Below are 20,322 nucleotides of genomic sequence, written 5' to 3'. Positions count from 1 at the left end.
CGTGTGCGTGTCCCCGCCCGCCGGAGGCGCGAGGGACGGGCCAGGCACAGGCGGGGCAACCGCTGCCCGCGCCGCCGGGCTCTGTGCGCGCCGTGTGTGTGTGTGTGACCCCTCCGTGACCTCCCCGTGTCACTCGGCAGGCGTGGGCCGGCCGCGGCTCCCGCGGGCTCCCCGCCGCGCGCTCTGCGCACACGTCACGCCTTCCCCCCTTCGCCCCGGGCCTCCGCGCGCGCGGGCGCGCCGCACCGGACCGCGCCGCCAGGACAGCGCCCGGCCGCGGGAGCCCGCCCAGCCGCCGCCCCGCAGCGACTGGCGAGGAGGCGGCGCGGCGGTTCCCTCGCCCGGCGCGGCCCGGCCCCTTCTCCCTTGGGCGCCGCCCCTCCCTCCGTCCCTCCCTCCCTTCGTCCCCGCGCCGGCTGTGAGTCAGGGCTTTGCAGGGCACGGGCGGCAGCCGCGGCCGGAGCGGGCTGGCAGCCTCCGCCACGGGGCTCCATGGAGAAGGCGGCCGCGGTGAGCGAGGGCGGCGGCAGCAACAGCAGCAGCCGCAGCAGCAGCCGCCCCACCTCGGCGGGCTCGTCTCCCTCGTCCTCCTCCGCCAGCCGCGGGCTGCCGGGCCGGGCGGCGGCCGCGGGGAGGCTGGATGGAGGTGGGGGGGCCGGCGGCGGCGGCGGCAGCAGCAGCCCCAGCTCGGCGGCGGCCAGCCCGGGGGGCGCGCAGGCGCCCGGTGGCGGCGGCAGGCGGCGGGAGTCGGTGCTGGAAGGGACCCTCAGCAAATACACCAACCTCCTGCAGGGCTGGCAGAGCAGGTAAACCGCCGGGCCGCGTCCTCCCCCCGCCGGCGCCGCTCCTCGCCCTCAGCAGCCCCCAAGATGGTGTCCGGGCAGCTGCCGCCGCGACCCCGACCCCTCCCCGGCCGCCGCGGGCAGGTAGGCCGGGCTGTGCCGTCAGCCCTGCCCGAGGCCAGCCTCCCTTCCCCTCCGCGCCCGCCTGCCTTCATTTTGTTTTCCTGGTTTGTTTTCCCAGCCGAAGGAGCAGTTGGGCATGAGGCCGGGGGGGCGGCGCGGCCGGAGCGGTGGCCCCCAGTGCACACGCTGTTCTCCCGGCAGTGTTCCCTTCTTAGGCTCCTTTTCTATCACGTTAGCCTCCTCCTTTTGTGAAGTTACCTTGGATAACTAAAGAATGAAAAACTGGGTGAGAGCCTCCCAGAATAAATGGGGAAAATGTCATGCTTGTAATTATTACTGTCATTTTTTTGCTGCGGGGTGGGACAGCGGAAACAGTTACCTGCCTGTTCTATAAGATCTCTCCTGTGCTCTGTCCTTCCTGTTTGACAAGTCCGAATTTATGTTGATACGGTGATAGTCCCTGGTCCTGCAATTTGTTGGGTGTGGACAGCTTGATGTGCATCTGTGGAAGTCCCGAGGAAGGTCTGGTTTGGAATCTAGTGTCTCGGTGCAAAATTTTTTACAGAGTTGAAGCCAGACTCTGGAATTAATAATTATGTATTGGGATCTGTTGAAATCAAGAGAGAAGATTCTTACTAGTGTTTTACTTTTGGTTATTAAACTTTGTCCTCTTAGTAGAGGGATGAAGATAGTATCTAAAACTTGACTTTTTAATGTAAGGCAGCACGGTGGTTTTGAAGAAAAGCAAATGTTACAGAGAGAACATTTACAGGACCAGTTACAAACCTCTGTACAAACCGTTAAAAAACAAAAAAAAACCCCAAACCTACCAAAACCTGCTGTTGCTTGTATTAAGTGATCCCAAGCAGTAAGAATGTGGGAATCACTGGGACCTTGGTGTTCTGACAGTAATTTTAAAGCATTTGTAACTGAGAGGGTTAAATTACACAAATGCCAGTGATCCTATGATGCTGACCCATGTGGGGCTAAATCAGTGGTAGGAGTACTACAGCGCTACTGCCTGAAAAGTTTCAGGAGCTGCTCTAATTCTACACACTGAAGGGCATGCATAGGTGCGCCATCTGTGAGTGATAATGAATATGTCTGATATGATTTGGATACACACTCATATCCATAAAACTAGGGTGCTTCAGCGTACACTTAGAGAAGGCCCTTTACTGTCATTTGGTTACTGCAGTTCTGTGCTGGATTCACATTAGACTTGTATCTGTTGATTTATGCAGTCTTCCTTGTAGGTTTGTTTAAAACCAAAATAAACACATTTTGATACCTAACATGTGACTGAAATGCGTGACTAAAAATTAAAAGTCCACCCCCCCATCTCTTTTTGTACAAACGGTAACTTTCTCCTGTGAATAATTTTAAGGGTCACTTCATGTAATCTGATGACATTACAAAGCAGAGGTCATTGCTTATAAATCTTTGGGTCTAGAACAGTCTGTTTCTTGTATTTGGGAACAGATTAAATCTTTGATAAGGCTGACGGCTTGAAATGTATAGTCTGTATGTCCAAGAAACTTTTATCTGAAAACATAATGGAAAAAACATAAAGGTCACTTAATTCTACCATAGCACTTGGAAATTAATGTTTGTTTATTTTTAGCAATCTTTTTAAATGCTGCCTTGTCGTGCTTTGTCAGTTGCCAGTTTTATTTTCTGTAAATCTATCTGAGCACGTGGTTCATGATGACACAGAGTTTTTAGTCTAAGTAACTTTTTTAGTTTGTTCACTTACTCTGTTCTGCTGGTGTATGTATCTGTTGTTTGGAATGGGGAATCCGATACAAGTTCTAAACAGAACAGTTGAAACTTGAGGTTTGCAAAAGTTTGTTTTATATAATGGCCAATAAATGAGTAGTGATCCGCGGGTTTGATCGTGGTTGTCTGGCCTTCTGAAGATTTGTTACGGAGTGTTTTCTGTGAATTAGAGCTCGGTCTATGAAGGATGGAAATGACTTCATAACTGACACCTGCAAATCCATCAGGAGTGTATGTGTTACTGAATGAAATACTAATACAAATTAGTTGTGTTTTTTTCAGATGAAGTAAGTTCAGAAGATTGTTTAACCACATGATCAATCCAGCCAGATGGCATGAATATAAAAAAAAAAAAGGAAAAATAAAGCAAAACCTGACGGAGTTCAGTGATAATGGATTTGAAATGTTCTTTAAAGCTCCTCACCGTTAGCCTAAATAATTTAAATGTATTTAATGTTAGCTTATGCCACGTGGTATTGAAGTTGAAGAGATTTTCTAGGTTATCCAACAATTACTGTGCAGAGTAGCCTCTACAAGTCTAAAGAAATTATTGTCTTTGGAATGATAATAAATTAGTGCCATTTTTTTATCATTTGTGCTTTAACAGGTGTATGCAAGATAGTCTTATTTTGGATGAGGGAAGTGAGTATGAATATTGAAGCATAACTGCATTTATAAGCATTAACAGAAGTAATGGAAAGCCTGAAATTCAGTCAGTCTGGAGACTTGTATTTCTTCTTATTTTAATAATTTATGAGGGTTTGTTGTTTATTACTAAAGAAATCTATTTGTTCTGCTCTAGCAGGTCAGGACCAACCTGATCTGGACACGAGTGAGGTGAAGAACCTGTAACAAGCAGGCAGAAATACTGGATTTTGTTTTGTTGTTTTGAGGCAGTTTGTGGTGTAATAAAGTTGTCAGGGGGCCTGAACATCTAGAGTGTCTCCACTGAAGTCTGTCACTTTCTGTGGTTTTACACAGGTATGAATGCAGAGAGTGGAACTTAAACTAAAACATGGATGCTTTGAGATAAGAACACTTGTGTCTTTGACTGAGACATCAGGACCTCTGACTGTTTTTACTGTGAAATTACAAATAATTATGTTCTCAGAATTGAAGTACTGTTACAAAGCATTTCTATTGGGATTTACTTGTTCTATGTCCATAGGAGGGTAGTAGGTTGTATTTCAAAAGGGACTTGTGTGGGTTTGATGGACAAACATCTCTGTAGAATCATCTCTTGTCATGCAAAACCTATTTTGCATGAATTTGATAGTAATGAAATACTTACTGCCTATGGCATTATTAACCTGTTTTTTTAATACATTGGTAAAATGGAAAAAGTCTTAAAAGTCTGTTTCGTCAAGGTAGCGTTAAATTCATGTGTGGTCTGCCTCCCATTCCTCACTTTTTCCTTGAAAATGTTTTTAGTACTTGCGGGGTTTTGTCCTGCAAGCGTGTATAAGCCCCTGGCTCATCTGCATTTGGGCTGGGGCTTAAATTTGGATTTGTAGCAACAACTGGAGCCCCAGCTGATGAATGTTATTTTTTTTTCTGAGCTCAACTCCTCCGTGTAAATTGTTTTGTAGCCTGGGTGTTTTCTGAAGCATTACTTTTTAAAATATAAATGTTTCCTCTCTCAGTTAAGAGATATATCATGTTACCAGTGTGCATGAATCCTGCCCAGTGTACTTCCTGTGCTTGGGCACTCCCAGACTTCTGTTGGGGATTAGCTGCATTCATTGTATTGGCAACAAAAAGGGTACTTTGGGGCAATTTGGGGATTTTTTTGCTCAGTGTCCCTTTATGGGGCTTCACAATTCTGTGCTGTCTCTTTGCTTGTGTAATTGCAGAGAACAGTTGCAATCTGACTGCTGCCATCACAGAAAGACCCTTCTTGATTTCCAGTGACCCAGACAGCAGCTAGGGTACCACCAGAAGAACCAGCAGACTTTAGTGCTGCTTTAGGGGCTGACTTCCTTGTCTCCCAGAGGTTATGCTGCTCTGTTATGGGAGGGTTGTTTTCTATGTATGTTGACAAAAACACTGGTTTTGCTATAGCACCTACAAAAATCTGTGTGCAACTTTTTTTTTTCCTTTTTAAAAAAAATTTCCATATATATTCTGGAGAAAGAGAATGTGACCCCTTAAAAAGGGATTTGATGAAGCTACTTCAAGCACAATAATAACCCCCCTCTCCTTCCTTCTGAATTAGCTAATCCATCTTTTGCAGAATTTGGGGATTGACACATCTGCTTGGGGAACTTTGGTTCTACTCTAGTAGTAGTTGCTGATTCTTCAGTGGTACCAGTCAAGTTGTTCTAGCAATGAATTGTGGCCTTTTTCTGGTGTAAAAAATGAGTAGATGGTTACTGAATAAACCATATGAACAAACCAACTGAACAAACCATGCAGTCATGTAGGTATGACAGTATAGTTGCTGGGAGGAAAGTCTGTCCTATAGAAATGAACTGTTTTGTTAATATAGAATAAACCCTACTGTGAGGATTCTAACAGTAGACAGTATCTGAGAAGGAGAAAATAACCATGTGCTTCTTTAATGTATTTAAAGTTTGCTGCAATGGGAATTTTTTGTGTTCTCACTGGAGTCAGATTAACACGACCCCTCCACTGCATATCTTTTCATCTTAATGTGTTTCTGTCATATCTGTATGAGGCTTTGTGTAGCGGTGTAATACCTTCCAGGATTTCTCTGCAGAGTTTGGGGAGGGAGAGACTGTTTTAAGGAGCTGGAGATAAAACCTTCTCCCTTTCTTGTGTCACTGGGTATCTGCTCCTTAAATTTTGTATTATAATTTGTTAGGAGTTGCGGAAACTAAATTTTCAAGGCATTTTGATAATACTGGGCTAACATTCTATTAAAGATTTTACTTGCGAAAGATTTTACAAGAAACTGTGTTGTCCCATCACATGTAGGTTCTGCTTGTAGTAGGAGGCAATGTGGAAAGGAAGAAAACTACTTAACAACATGTTTTAGTTCTGTTGAGCAAATGAACAGGATATTTTCCACGCTGAACACTCAGGAGTTGCATATCTTACATTATCGAAATTAACATGTTTGTCATTAGTTTCAAATAAACTTGCTATTTAAAATGTCAAAAAATCAGTTATTAGTAAATTCTCGTTTGGATTATGACACTAATACTGTTTTCTTAATCCTGAAATCTAGGTAGCAAAAATAATCACATTCAAATGTAAGCTTTCTTTTTTTTTTCCTGTTCTCCTTCCTTCACTTTTTGCTGTTGAAACTTTCTCCCTGTAAGTATCACTAATGCTTGCTTAAAACAAAGAAAATAACTGAAAAGGTAGGAAAAAAAAAAGTAATCTCTTTAAATATATATCCATAATTTCTTTGTAAGAAAATTAGAACTTTCAGTTATAATGCGCTTGGTTTTTGTTTAGTTAGTGGTTGAATAAACCTAACTGGTTTAATCACCAAGTGGTTGATTTAGTTTGAATAGCTTTTGCTGTTGGCTCTAAACCAGCTCTGTTGGGAGAATGGAGAAGGCTGTTCAAACAGTGAAGTCAGAGAAGGAATTTTAACAATGTGAGAGGGTGGCTGAGAAGTCTATGATTCTCTGCCCTTCAGTGATGCTTACAAGAAGCATTTGGAAGAAGACAACTTTGAACATCAAGCTGAAATTGAAAGGAATGACCTTGTGGTTAGGGAACTGGTTTGCACTGTGGGGATGTGGGTTCTGGTTGGAGAACTGCTGTCGACATTTCTCTTGTTCCCAGGCAGGTAACCCAGACTCTCTGTTCATCAGCTGCTTGTGTCACATGGTGTCAGGGCTGCTTATGACTATGCAGAGGATAAATTCATATAATGCATAATAATCTAATGCATGAGATGCTTGGCGATAATGTAGGAAAAATCGGTTTATAACAAATGAGACTTGGGCATTTTCACTCAGGCAGTATATTTGGGATTTGCAAGTGCACTTCAGAGCTGAGCAGCAGTCTTGTACCAGAGGGAATAAAGTGACAGGCAAAATAGAGCGTGGTCTTCCTTTCACCCAGATGTCACACTTAGCTTTCAGACAGTGAAAAGAAGTGGCAGTTGGCGCTGACACTGCAGCATGCACTTACCTCTATCTGGGTTTTGTTATTACTAGCTCATTTTGCTGCTGGCTTTTTGAATGGTGATTTCTGTGCTTAGCAACACAGTGATAAATATGGTTAGAGGTAGTGCACATGCACTTGCTGGCTCATTTAAAAAAACCCACCAGTTTATGAATATGGATGGAATTTGTTCATGTAGGAGAAGTGACAGTAAGTTGTTAAACTAAGTAATGTGCCTGGAGTCTTTTAATGAGTATGTAAGAAAAGTATTCAAAAGATTTCCCCAGTCATTTTATATTTAAAAACAATTGTTTAATAAGAATGTAATTTGGCTTTAGCTTCTGCTAATATTCTTACTTTGTTCTTCATGATATATTTAAAAGGCTGAACCTTTTAAGTGAAAAGGATGCTAAAAATTGCTGTTAACAGTTTTTAATGTAAAATTATAATTGTTAAATACGTATTGTAATGAATGATGAAACAAAAAGGGTTGCATTTGGTTCAGCTTAAAATGCTGACTTTGTTTTTTTGGTCCTAATACACTTCCACAAGTTTATTTTCAAGTATTTTGGCACTGTGCTTTACATCCTGTAGGCTTTTGTGGATATCTTACCGAGATGTTTGATAACTTTTTGGAACCTAGTCCAGGGAGGCAAAGTTTGTTTAGTATTTAACTGTTGCATATAAAAATGTTTCAGTAAATGCTGTCTAAATGCTACTGCCCTTCTCTTTCCAAGATGATATTTAATTAGTAGGTACTTTAAAGTTGAAGAATGTACGATCTTAACTACCCAGTTCTGTAGCACAAGCCATAGAATTTGTCGTAATTTGTTTTATCTAGACTTGTGTTTCTCTTTGGATATCTATCTGAGAATTTTTCTTCCAGTGATGGAGGATTCTTCACCATAGCTACAGGAACAATTTGTCCAGCTTTAATCACTATTTAAAAAATGGCCTTTTGTTCTTAATGCAGTCTTTGACTTTTCAGTGGATCTCGTACTGGTTGTGTATGAGACTGAAGATATCTCATCAAATTTAATTTCTGTGCAGTCTTTTGGGGCAGGTGAGGTTATCTTTTTGTGTGTAGTTGGAGTATCTAGACCAATGGAGTTTTCTTGCTGCAAGTTGGATCTCCCAGTAATTTTAATAATTTATGATAGTTCTGATTATTATTTGGTATTGCAATGTTTTTCTTCATGTGGACAATAGACCTGTGTACAGTTTCAGCTGTGATTGTATTGGGGATCAAATACAGGGATAATGCATCCCATTTCCTTCAACTTGATACGCCCTGCTTACGAAGTTCAAAGACCATTAGCTTTTTAGGTCTCCATCATTACTTTTTGGAAACGAGGTTGTTAATTTTGCCTTGTAAGTTTAACTGTTAGTCTAATTACCACAACACTGAGACCTCACATCCCCTGGTGCTGCCTGGGTTCTCCAGACAGGTATCTTCATACTCACGATCTTGTTACTTCCTACTTGCTTTGGTTAAGCTGTCATGGCGCACCACCCTGGTGCTTGTTATGCTGTTCTCTCCTGATATCTGGTATGCTTCTTGATCCAGTAACATACGGCACAGTACTACCTAAATGAGCGCTAGAAGTGTCAAAATGAAGTAGCACTTAACTATCTTTTTTTTTTTTTTGATGGGAAAGTGATGAAAAGGAGTGCTGTGGGAGCTGTCTTCTAGCAGTATGCTCTCCACGGTCCACAGTTACCATGTTTTTGCTTATCTCCAGTGATACTTCTTGGGCCTTCTCATGGTGTGTGCATGCCCCATTTTTGAGGGGGTAAACCCAGTAATTAGTTATTGACTAAAGACAATAATGTGAAAATATAGTTGAGAAAACTTATTGTTAGTTGGAAGAGTTACTTGGACAAAAGAATCAGTAGATTTTTCTTACCCTGAATTTTTATGAGTCAGTGCTTTTCCAGGTAAATCTTCTATCTTGTAATTATGACTTCTTTGTCACTAGATGCATGATTTTATTTTGACAGTATTGGAATGCACGTGGTTTCCTCGTAATAGCTTGTTTTCATGTCATCGGCAACCTTTATGGAAATATTTTTCCCATCTAGGTCATTGCAAAACACTCCAAGAACTGACTGCCAAGGAACCCTATTAGAAATACATGCACTCAAAGATCCTCATTTAGTTGTATTTTTAGGCTGGCTCCATCTTTTAACTGTTTTTCAATGCTTTTAATGTGTCTCGTTCATTTTTTTATTGTACTTAAAACTCAGTGCTGCCTGAGTTAGAACATTGCTTCAACGCTGTTAATATTACGAAGCAAACTTGTGATATCAGAAACCTAGCAGGTTTTCTGGAGGAAATTTGTTATTAGTAAATGCATACTGATAAGTGTTAATTATCTTGTTTTAAACAGCTTTTGTTTACTTAAAAATGTACTGTTTCAGCTGTTGCATTATTGAGCATTGGATAGGCTGAGAGGCCTATGCAATTAACTGGGCTGCTGCATTTATACTTTTAAAAATGTTTGAATAGTGTAGTTTCCTTCAGTTTGGGAACTTTACCATTGTTGTTGGTGGAAAGGAGCTGAATGCACCAAGTGTAAATGAATCTTGGAGTTTTGAATCATTCACTATATGCTTGATGAAACCTAACAATTTTGTTGGTGGTATCTTTCTGATAAAATTGCAGTTTAAAAATGAGAGTACTGTTCTTCAAAATAAGACAGGGCTACACTGATAGATATATACAGGGCTACACTGATAGATATATACAGGGCTACACTGATAGATATATACAGGGCTACACTGATAGATATATACAGGGCTACACTGATAGATATATACAGGGCTACACTGATAGATATATACAGTATTAATTACTGTATGCTTAGTGGTTTTTTCAGGATGTTCCTACAGGCTAAATGCAGTTGCTGTTAGGTATCTCTTAGTCCAGTGCACCCACTTGAGTGTTGTACAGCATTTGCAGGTGCTTTAAAGTATTTGAAAAGACTTTAGGCTATCAGTTGGATGGTTGTAAGTTAAAATCCCTAAATTAATATTTTTCTGTGAGTTTGAATAAGTTACTACAAGTTCATACATCAAGTACATAGTTCTTAATGACCTAGAAAATGAAATGGATTTTCTTCAAGTACACAGCCTTTTATAGATGATCTGTTGCAGTATTAAGAGTTGCACCATATATAGTGTGCCTTTCATCAGGTTCCCAGGATTTTTTTATACAATAAATCAGTGATGATTATTTGATTTGCCTGAGAGTGGACTTGGAACACAGTTAAGAATTGTGATGGGACAACTTGTCTAGATCATTCAACAGTTTATTTAAAAGTTAGAGGAAGTGCATAAATGTGTTAGGCCTCCGTGTTGAAAAAGCTTCTGCATTTACCTTGCATACAGAATTGTGAACCACGTTGCCACTTAGAGCTATATTGGTTACTACATCTTTAATTGAGATAGGATGATGCTTTTGTGTAAGGGACACATACACACTGTGCTGGAGTCAGAGTAATATGCTCAACCTCACCAGGAGAGGGGTGTGTTTTTCTAGCTTTGTAATATGGAGAAAAACTTCCTAGTAAAAGGAGAATAGTTTAAGCTAGGGCAGGCAAGACCAAGCATTCTGCTACTATTCTTAAATTTATATAATTTTAAAAAATGGGGGAAGGGTAGAACTGGCCAATTTCTTGTCTGCTGCCTTTATTTGGAGCTGTCAGGGAATTGAGGAAGAGTTGTATCAAATTTCTCTGTACTGCTTTTATCATGGTGTTAGGAGGAAGATAATGAACTTGGTCATGAAAAAGATACTGAAGTGTAGGTAAGGTGGAGAAGCAAAACGTGTTATTGATTGCTGCAAGCATTTGAGTATTTTGCACTAGCACAAAAACCTCTCCTGAAGGTGGTGTGTGGTTTGGTTTTTTTTTTTTTGTTCCTTAGCACAGTTAGCTTTTTATAGAAGCTCATGCTCTTGAAAATGGAATAAAGGGATTTCTTTTTTTTTTTTTTTTTAAAAAAATTTTGGCATGGAAGATTTTCCAATACCATAAGGTGTAGCGTGGGTTTCCTCATTTCCTCTTACGTTATTAGTAGATTTTGATTTTTTTGACTGTTGGGTTCGTGTATCAAACTTTTATTTTTATTATGCAGGTGCAAAGAAAGGGTAGTTTGGCAATAGAACAAGGGAGGAAAGGAGATGTAGAATGGTGGGAGAGGTTTAGAAAAGGAGTTAAAGCCCTTGGAGAAGGACTGATGGAGGGAAAGGGAAGAAACAGGAGAGAAGGAAGTAGATACTGAACTGAAGACAGCCCAAGGATAGACCTTTACCACTTCTAAAAAATTAAAAAGAAAGTCTGGAAATCATATAACATGAATTCAGAATGAAGTATTGGAAACCAAAGTGAGATAATTTGCTCTTATTTATGAATTTTAATTCTGCAGTGAAGAATGGCACACAGGAAATAGAGGAAATTGAGTTTCTCAATTGCAGAATGCATAACGCAATGAGGATTTTTCTGGTTTTGCTTTCTTCCCTCCGCCACGTTCTGTAGCAGAGCTCATTTCAGACTAGTAGATGACTGATGTGAATAGCAGCCAGAGGAAGCTACTGACAGTGTCCACCTGGATATATATTAACATGCCAGACTTACCTTTGCCCTTTTAAACACAGTATTGTTTATGTGGGAATTCAAGCATATGTGATGATGGAACTGTTTTCCTATTAAAGGTTGTAAGTATTGTCTCTTCATTTTTGATTAAAATAATGAGGGTCTGGATTTTTGTAGAACAATGTTTTTAGAAATATTTATATATAAAAAGCAGCAACCTAATGCAGAAGGGTCTTTAGAAGTAATTGTTGTTGCTTTCTTTAGAAGGATCATGGCTAATACACTGCATATCTCACAACATATTGATGAAACCACCCTCTCATGGACTCTGTGGACTCTATACATATGTTTCTAAGGAACAGTGTTGACAAGATACTCTGTTGTGAAGATGGCTGCATATCAACTGTCAGGATAAAGACCAAACATAGAAACTTAAACTTCTCATTTCAGTCAATGAATTGGTAGTCCTAAGAGTAAAGGCAAGGCAAACCCTATTGGACTGCAAAGTATTGGCACAACTATCTTAAGATGATGCAGCATGTAAGAAAGGTCTGGTTTCTGCAAAGCTTTGTTTCAACTAGCTGGGCTGGAGAAGATGTGGAAAAGAGCCAGCATGCTGATCTTGGAAGCAAGATCCTTACTTAGTATATTGTGTTTTCTTCCATATGATGCGTAAAGAAAATACTGCATGGGCTTGGATATGTTAATTTTTTTCCAAACAGGAACTTTTAGACTAAGGATTAAAGAAAAATAATTTCAAAAACTAGGAAGAACAAGCAGAAATGAAGACATAAATTGAGAACGTCAGAAATTCCCAAAGCAAGATCTTAATTTGCCTTTTGCATTTTTTCTTTTATGTAAATATAGATTAAAAATATATGCAGCTCACAAAAAAAGACAGTGTAACAGAGCTGAGTTCTCAGCCCCTTGTATATGAGAGTGGAACGAATATTACTTGTTTAACAGGTTCTGTCAGTGAAATAGTACTTTAAATGAAACTTGCAGCTGGGAGATATGCCAACATTCATGTGGTTCAATTTTGAGAATCTAGGTGATAAATCATCTGCATTTTGAAAGTGAAAAATAACAGCTGCTATAAGCACTACAGTAAAGACACAGAACAAATGTAAAACCAGATGTTTTATTCCACTATTTTGCACAAAAATTACTGTCCAAACAGGTGTTTTCAGAAAGCATTTGTCTGCTAGAAAGTATCTGGTTCCACTTAGAATATATCATAATAATTTCTGTCGAGAACAGCTATAAAGATTATGCCCTCAGTGAATTATATAAGAAGTACAGTGTGGAACGAGGGAGGAAAGAACTGGTTTGAGGACTGCTGTCTCCTGGCATCATGTATATGTTTTCTCTACCTGGAAATTACCTTTAAAATTTTTGTGTTGCTTTTGCAGGTGGTAATCAGCTCTTGTTGTTATGTGTTTCTTCCACATAAATTATATGAGTAGTGTACATATGTCCACAAGTCAAAAATAGCTGGGTGAATGTGAGGCAGTTAACAGAAAAAAATCAGGAAGCCAGATTCTTGAATACAGAAGCTTTGTATTGGCATTATAACTCTGATGACCTAAACTGATAGACAAGCACACTTCAGATGAAAAGATGTTTCAAACTGTTTTATTTGGCTGTTTTGTTAGAAATGTTATTAATACTTCAAACACACAATGATATATTAAAGAATAAAAAGCCATCAGTGAGCTTGCTTCCTTGCCAGTATTGCAATACATTACTCAGTAAAAATAAAAGTTGTAGCACAACTGTTATTTTTTTAAAGTTCTAACACCATATTTTATGGTGGTAGTGTTTCCTTTAAAAAAGTTTTATTTTTCATTTGAGAATACCATAGGTATTTCACAAAATTTGAACAAGTCTCAGATGCAATGCTTATGCTGCTGAGGCTAAAGTATCTTTTAACAAAGCACGTCTTTCCTCATTAAATCATTGCCAGGTGTGATATATGTGTTTTTTTTTTCTTGGTGTAAAACAGTTTCACAAGTGGCTTTCATTGATTACAAAGTATTTTTAAAATCTAGACATTGATCTTTCAGTTTATGGGAAGGTTATTATATCCTGAGGTCTCTTATTCCTTGATGTTTTTAGCTGCAGACTAGAAAATAACGCTGAAGAATTGCTGGCTCTTGACAGCGATTCTTGCTGAGGACAGGGTATTGCAAAAGGATGAGCTATGAAGGTTTGGCAAAGAAGTTGGTGAACTCTGATACAACCTCTGTAAAACTTTGCTGACTCAAGGCAGCTGATTGAAAATTTATGTGATAATATCCACTGATGGGATGTGGTTATGCTTTGGACCTCATTGGTTTGCATTATTGTAATGCAGTACAGTCAGTATCTTTTGCTTAGTATGTTCCTGTTCTTAAAAAGTTGACTTCAACAGAATAGCTTCTGAATATTGAAAAGATGTCAACTTGAAATCTAGTTGATCTGAAAATAAACTAGGCGTAGTTTTAGATAGACTTGAAACTTTTTCTGCCATTTTTTAAACACATGATATATCATATGAACTACTTATACTTACCAGTCCTTAACATAATGTGCAGTGAGAAAAAAATTTTTACATAGTACAGTAATCTTTAGTAATACAGTTGCTTCCAGTTGTAGAAGGTCTCTCTGTAAAAATTCTATGGATTTATTTTAAATTGACAGTGCAGTTATGCTGTACTTTTATCTTCAGCCCTCCATTGCCAGTGCCTCTATTCTCTGGTTTGTTAAAGCCTTTTTGCACATCCTAAGGCATTTCTGTAATTCCATATTATGTTTGTAAAAACTACAGCTATAGTTGATGCAAGTCCTGTCCAGTTAAGTCTTTGTGTACATTTTATTTAATGCTTACCAGGTTTCATACAGTATGTCTGCAGTTGTTCCACACCGAGTAAGGAATGCAGTTTAGTGTGCCAAGTAAATTCATCATCAGGGAAATAGTGAAGTGCAAGTGCAGGAGGTTGCTGATAAAATGTGTAGTTCATGTTTTTGTTTTCCTTATTTTCTGTCTCTCTCTGGGAGGGCACTTTAATCTACACATGCATTTGAGGCTTATTTCAGAACATCCTCTTCTCCCAAGTCCCAAATTGCACTGGTTGGTAATTTTCCCCGGAAGTGAAAGCTGGGGCACCTGACCTAGGAGTGGTTCTGTCTAGCTGGGTCTTTTTGCTCCTGAATGAGAAAAACACAACCAGAGACTGGAATACCAGAAACTTCTAATTTCTTGGTTTTCTTCCGTCGTTGAATAACTTGCTAACAGGACTGCTAGTTTTCCCCCCAGTTGTTATATTTTGATAGTAAAAACCTTAGTGAAAGTGTAATTATGTTGGGAAAATAATGACTATGTTGGTACTCTTATCCTTCTTTTCTAGTTAAGATACTAATTTAGAATTGATAGTCAGAAGGTGCTGTGAGTACAGCCAGTATCTCGAAAGCAAAGCTCTGAGATGTGGGTGCAAACATGACAATCAGTTGCAGACAGCAAGCAGTTGGTAACCTGGTGGTTATGACAGCCTTGTTTAGCTGCTCTGTCCTTCCCAGGGGGTCAGAGGTTCAAATTGCAAGTTTCATTCTGCAGCTTTATGGTAATCCAGTGCTTTTCCAGCCTTTATGTCCTCACGTGCCCTGTGCTGTTTACAGGATGTAGGCGGGTGATGCCTGCGTTTTGTGACACTCCAGTGTTGTTTGGTGGTTTCTGATGGGTGGCACTGACAGCAGCCCTGCTTTGGTGTGCTCAACACTACGTGGCCTGGAGTTCATCTGTGCCCGTGAGCTCAGACTGGTGTTAATTTGTTGAGCTATGCTGAATTAATTCGCAACCCCTGGGCCCAGAGGCAAAGAGTAGGTTGCAGGTATGGCATAGCTTACTTCATTCAGTGCTGTGATTTAAATGTTGGCCAAAAGAAATCCTGTAATATATACTGTATTTTCACTGTGCTGTGGACTGAAGACTGGAAGATCATTCAAACCTAGACAGAACTCTGAGCTCCCTGTAGCACACTGCTCCTCTCAGTGTGGGAAAAGTATGGGAAGTGTCTCCCTGTGCACGACCTTTTGTAGAGGGGTCAGATGGCTTTGAAGGCTGGTAGGAGGCTTAGGCGAATGCTTCTTGGGCACAGATTCTGGTGGGAGTCCCTGAGTTGTCAACTGACTGTCGACTGTGGAAAACAGGTGGACCTTCTAAGCAGACTGTAGCAGCTTACAACTGTTAACCTGAGGTTCTTACCTTTTCCTCTATGCTAGTTTTTAAGTGGAAGAATTAAAGCCTCCAGGAAAGGGCTTGAACAGATGCCAGATATAGCCTTGCTCCTTCTTGCGCTGAACAGGTTGGCAGCTAATATGAAGCTTTTCTGTAGGATCAGATAAATGGTATGAATCCAGCTGTCTTCCTTCCCATGTTCTAAGGATCTCTCTCCCATTTATTTGATCTTGCTTTTGATATTGTGACAGGAAGTGTAGGGGGAGTAGTGCTGTAGGAGATGGACTGAAAAGAAGAAAATATTTGAAAGTAAGGAGATCAGATATGAAAATGTTGCATGTGCTGAAAATAAGAGATGGATGAACTGTGACCTCAGGTTCCAGAGAGTGGGCTAATGACATGAAGCCTTTCTGGGTTTTGTTCCCCTTGAGTGTAAAAATTGATTTTTTCAGAAGTGACATTTGAACAGATTGAACACAAGAGGCGTGGAATAGGTGTCTCAACTGAGGGAGCTGGAAAGCTTAATGGAACTGTCAGTAGTAATAGAGAAAGCAGCTGGTATAGGAAAAAATATAGTGCAGTTTCTCACAGATTGCTTATTTGAGATGGTGTCAGGACATCAGGAACAGATGTCTGAGGCTGAAAATACCTACTCATTCTGAGTTTTAACTTTTATTACATAATTCCTTCAACTGGATTTAATTATTGGAATGCTAAATTGCACACTTTTAAAAAGAAAAAATATCGGAATTATAAAACTCTAAAACTGTAACTTAGTTATGAAAATGTGAAAACTACAGGATCTCTGCTCTGGCAATTTATTTATGATCTCCAATTTTCTGTGCTTATTTTAAAGAGTATTTTACACTTATGAGTTGGTTTATTCCACCCCCTCTCACACTCCCTTTCTGTTTGCATTTGCCAACACTGGGTTCAGAGGAAAAAATGACCACCTTATGCCTTTCCCTTCAGGAGAAAGAAATTCTGTTTCTTGAAAACCCTGCTACTGAATTTCTTCCCAAAATTCTTCTGCATCGTTTGCTGCTCTGTCATTGTTTCAGGGACTGCATGGTAGGCAAGCTGGCTATTGCAGTTCTAACAGCAAGCGTGGGGTTTGCTAGAGGAGTCTAAGGAAATGCTTAAAATTATGGCTGGTGGTTTAGCCTCCAAGTGTATTTAGGTGTGTGGGTTTTTGGGTTTTTTTGGTTGTTTTTTTTTTTTTTTTTTTTTTTAATGGTCGTTTTACCTTACTATCTGTCTTGTCACTGCTCAGAATGAAATGAAGAGCAGGGAGGGTGCCTTGTCAAATGCTGCAGTGCAGGACCGATGTGAGTACGGAGTGTGGTGAAGGCAGGTAGTAGGGTACCAAAGAGCACTGCAGAGCAGGAGTGACCTTCAAATGTCACATCTGTTAGAAAAAAAGATGTACAGTTTGTGCTCCCTAAAGTGAATGCGTAATACATCTTTACAATGTTTTCTTTTGCAAAACAATAATTATTTAGAAATGACTGTTTAAAAAAAATTGCACCTCTCCGTAGTTCCAGATTTCAGTTGAGACTAACATTGCTTTTGAGATTTATTTTTTTTTTAACCAGCTTTTATTGCTTGAGCATTTCTGATTATAATTTGGGTGTCTCAAATACAATGAATGAGAGGAATTATTTTGTTGGGGACAAGAGGAATGCCATACATTCTGGAGCCCTCAGATGGTATCATGTCTTTTTGAGGTGCCAGATAAGAGATCAAACAGCTAAGGAGTAGCATCTATTAAAAGACTGTTTGTAAACAGTTGATAACATTGGGGAATAAACTAAAAACAATATAATTAAATATAGAAGTACTTAATACAGCATTGATTTTTATCATAATTAGGGACAAGGAAAAAAATCTAGAAGGAAGAACTTTTTGAACTGCACTTGAAGGAAAGACACAAAAATAAATTCTAATTCTTTAGTGAACTTAGTATGGTTGCCTGCTTCTGATTTTTAAAACTGAAGTCTTCTGGTCACTGAAGGGAAATATACTGCTTATAACTGCTAGTTGAGGAAATGGTTAAGCTATAACAACGTGATCTTTCCTTCTTCCAGATCTTCCTGTAGCATTTCAGTATTATGACTATGGAGGTTCATGAGGTTGTTCACAATGTACCCTAAATATGCAGACACTAAAAATAAGATTTGGGGTTCTATCTGGTGCTAGAACCATAAAACTTCAAGTTTAATATAAATCTCATAACTTATGTTATTTCCCATCACATGGAAAAAAAGCCTGCTGTTTTGCTATAGTATATTTAATGCTGGTTTTGTCAAAAAGGAGAGCACAAACCTGATCTGAGAGAATCTAAAAAGCCTGAAGTTGAACTAGAAGCAGACTTTAAAAAATCTTTTATTTGTGTCATTGTTAATTCATTGTTCCATGGTTTGATCTTCTACAGGCAGGTGATTCTACTTTATACCTTTGATAAGCAGTGATGTCAGCATGTTTAGAAGAAATTGGTTTTGCTATCGTATTTTCATTATTGACACTATTTCTTTAATACGCATGCACTAGTTTACTGCAAAAGTGAAGAATTTAAACTTCTCTTTTGAAGCTGTTTGTTCATAGTTCATAGCTCAAAAGTTCATAATTTCAGTTATGCCAAAGGAGTTTTTTTATTTGTGTGGGAGGGTGGATTAGATCAGCAATTTCTGAATTGCTTTTATAACTAGTGTGATTGTAACTATAGGAATGACAACAAATTATGTTAAGCTTTTAAAACGTTACTAGTGAGGTTGTGCCTTTTTGTAGAGCAAACCAGTTGCTTTTGTATTAATGATGATGCCAAATTTTATTTAAAAGTACCTGCTTGCTAGCTTATTAGCCAATGTCTCTTCTCAGTAGTTCAGTAAGATATAACAAGAGATTTGACAGAAATGTATGTTATGTAATGTAGGAGTCTCCTAAAAAATAAATTTTTTCATAATTTTAAAATGGAAATTGATGTAGTACTGAGTGCAGTAGAAACTAATTTGTCAGGACTGCTGGTACTTAGTGGTGCAGATTGTTCTTACTGTTTGTTTTCTTCGACTGTCTGTCTAAAATTCATATTAGTTAAGTAGTTGCTACTGTGGGAGAAGCTGTTTTTTCAGCCTGGGAGAAAGTTGTTGCATGTAATTGCATAAAATCTTACTTTACAGGAGTTTGGAGTAGTTGAAAGTTGATAATGGGGTAGCAAGTGAGCTTCTCTGTGTGCTGGACAAGCTGTCAAGTCAGGACTACTATGTACAATGACTAACGCATGTGACCTTGTTGTAGATAAGTGGAATGCACCTCACTCAAAAGAGAGAAGCAGCGGTATGTTTTATTGAGGTGAAAGAATAATTTGACGGAGTTCAACAATTTCAATGGAATTTAACAAAGTTTAACAGTGGTTTAACAAGGCTCAATAGGTTTGATGGTGAAGTTCACCTTATTAATTACTGCATGGAAGAAACGTAGAAAGGAAAATTGGATTAGAATTGAGTTAGAATGATTCACATAGAGACTGGCGATGCAAGGAGTAAGCTAGGACCCTCCTGCTGAATTATGAGGTTCAGAGTGGACCCACTTGCTTTCTAAACTCCTTATAGGAGCCTAGGTGCCGATGGATCCAGTCTTAGTCTCAGACTTGGGCAATGGTTTATGTCTAATGGAAGAAATACAGAGAGTAGGGAGGACCCTCCTGCTGTGTCACAAGGTTCAGAGTGGACCTCCTTGCTTTCTAAACTCCTTATGGAGCCTCGCTGTGGCTGTGTCCAGTCTTAGTCTTGGACTTGGACAACTATTTATGTCTAATGGAAGTACTTATACAATGTTTATAATAATATTGAGTAGCTACATGGGTTAGTAATGTTTCATTAATATTAATTCAGCATGCTATCTTTCACTTACTGAGGATCTGTCGTGGGTAAGAGATCTCTCTTCTTTGGGTAAAGAAGCATCTGTTAGTCTCAGATAAGGGATCTCAAACTGTGAGAGGCATCCCTGCTCAAGGTGTGTATCACCTGGCATGCAGTCCAGCTGCAGTTCAGAAGAACTCCAACTGGGCCCATCCTGATGGTAATATTTGTAGAGTGAAGTAGTTGGCTACTAGTCAATAGTATAGAAAAGACAGATGTCTTTGTTTTAGCTCTGGTATCTTGTTCTGTACTTTAGTTATCTTGTATTTTTGGGTTTTGAGACCACCTTTTGAAATATTTTTCTGAGGCAGCTTCACAGGCTTGTGTGTGAGCCAGGAGCTTTCCAGCTTGCAGGTTCACCACACAGAGTGTGGTCTGTTGCTCCTTAGTCAGCCTGAACTGAAGTACAGCTGGGGTCAGGTGTATCTGTCACAGACCCTGGCTGAAAATACTGCCCAGTGGTTTCCATGTAATGCTTGTAGCTGCAGAGGAAATGAATCTCGTTCTTGCTGGATGGATGATTGTGCAAAGTTCCTCTTCTACCCAAAGACCGACATGGCTGCATTATTCTTTAGCTAACTACAGCTCTTATTATTTTATAGGCTATACTAGGATGTGGTGCTGAGCACTACTACTGGCCAGTGACGGGAACAAAGAAATGAAGGTGACAGAGCAGTAGTTCTGAGGTGACACCAAATAGAGGAAGGCTAGTTTAGCTGAACTAGATTTTTAAAGTGGAAATCAGCAATTCTTCCTTGAGGAGGAAGAGTGAGAAATTACAAATGACTTTCACTTGTGCTTTCTAAGGACAGCTTTTTCAATTTGCC

At 39.6% G+C, this 20,322-nt stretch overlaps 1 protein-coding gene across 2 annotated transcripts in view; it reads left to right on the top strand.

Annotated features, from left to right (window-relative positions):
- The first annotated feature begins 399 nt into the window (after positions 1-399).
- The window catches only part of OSBPL10 (oxysterol binding protein like 10), a 120,176-nt gene continuing 100,253 nt past the window's right edge, over positions 400-20,322 (top strand). For both annotated transcript variants that reach the window (XM_074900582.1, XM_074900583.1), the window contains exon 1: positions 400-806. In XM_074900582.1, coding sequence (XP_074756683.1) covers positions 493-806 — 314 coding nt within the window. In that variant the 5' untranslated portion in view covers positions 400-492. The remainder of the gene's footprint in view (positions 807-20,322) is intronic.

Source organism: Athene noctua, chromosome 2, assembly GCF_965140245.1.
Source record: "Athene noctua chromosome 2, bAthNoc1.hap1.1, whole genome shotgun sequence".
Taxonomy (NCBI): Eukaryota; Metazoa; Chordata; class Aves; order Strigiformes; family Strigidae; genus Athene; species Athene noctua.
The sequence above is the reverse complement of the archived record's forward strand: the minus strand, read 5'-3'. Positions and strand labels throughout refer to the sequence as shown.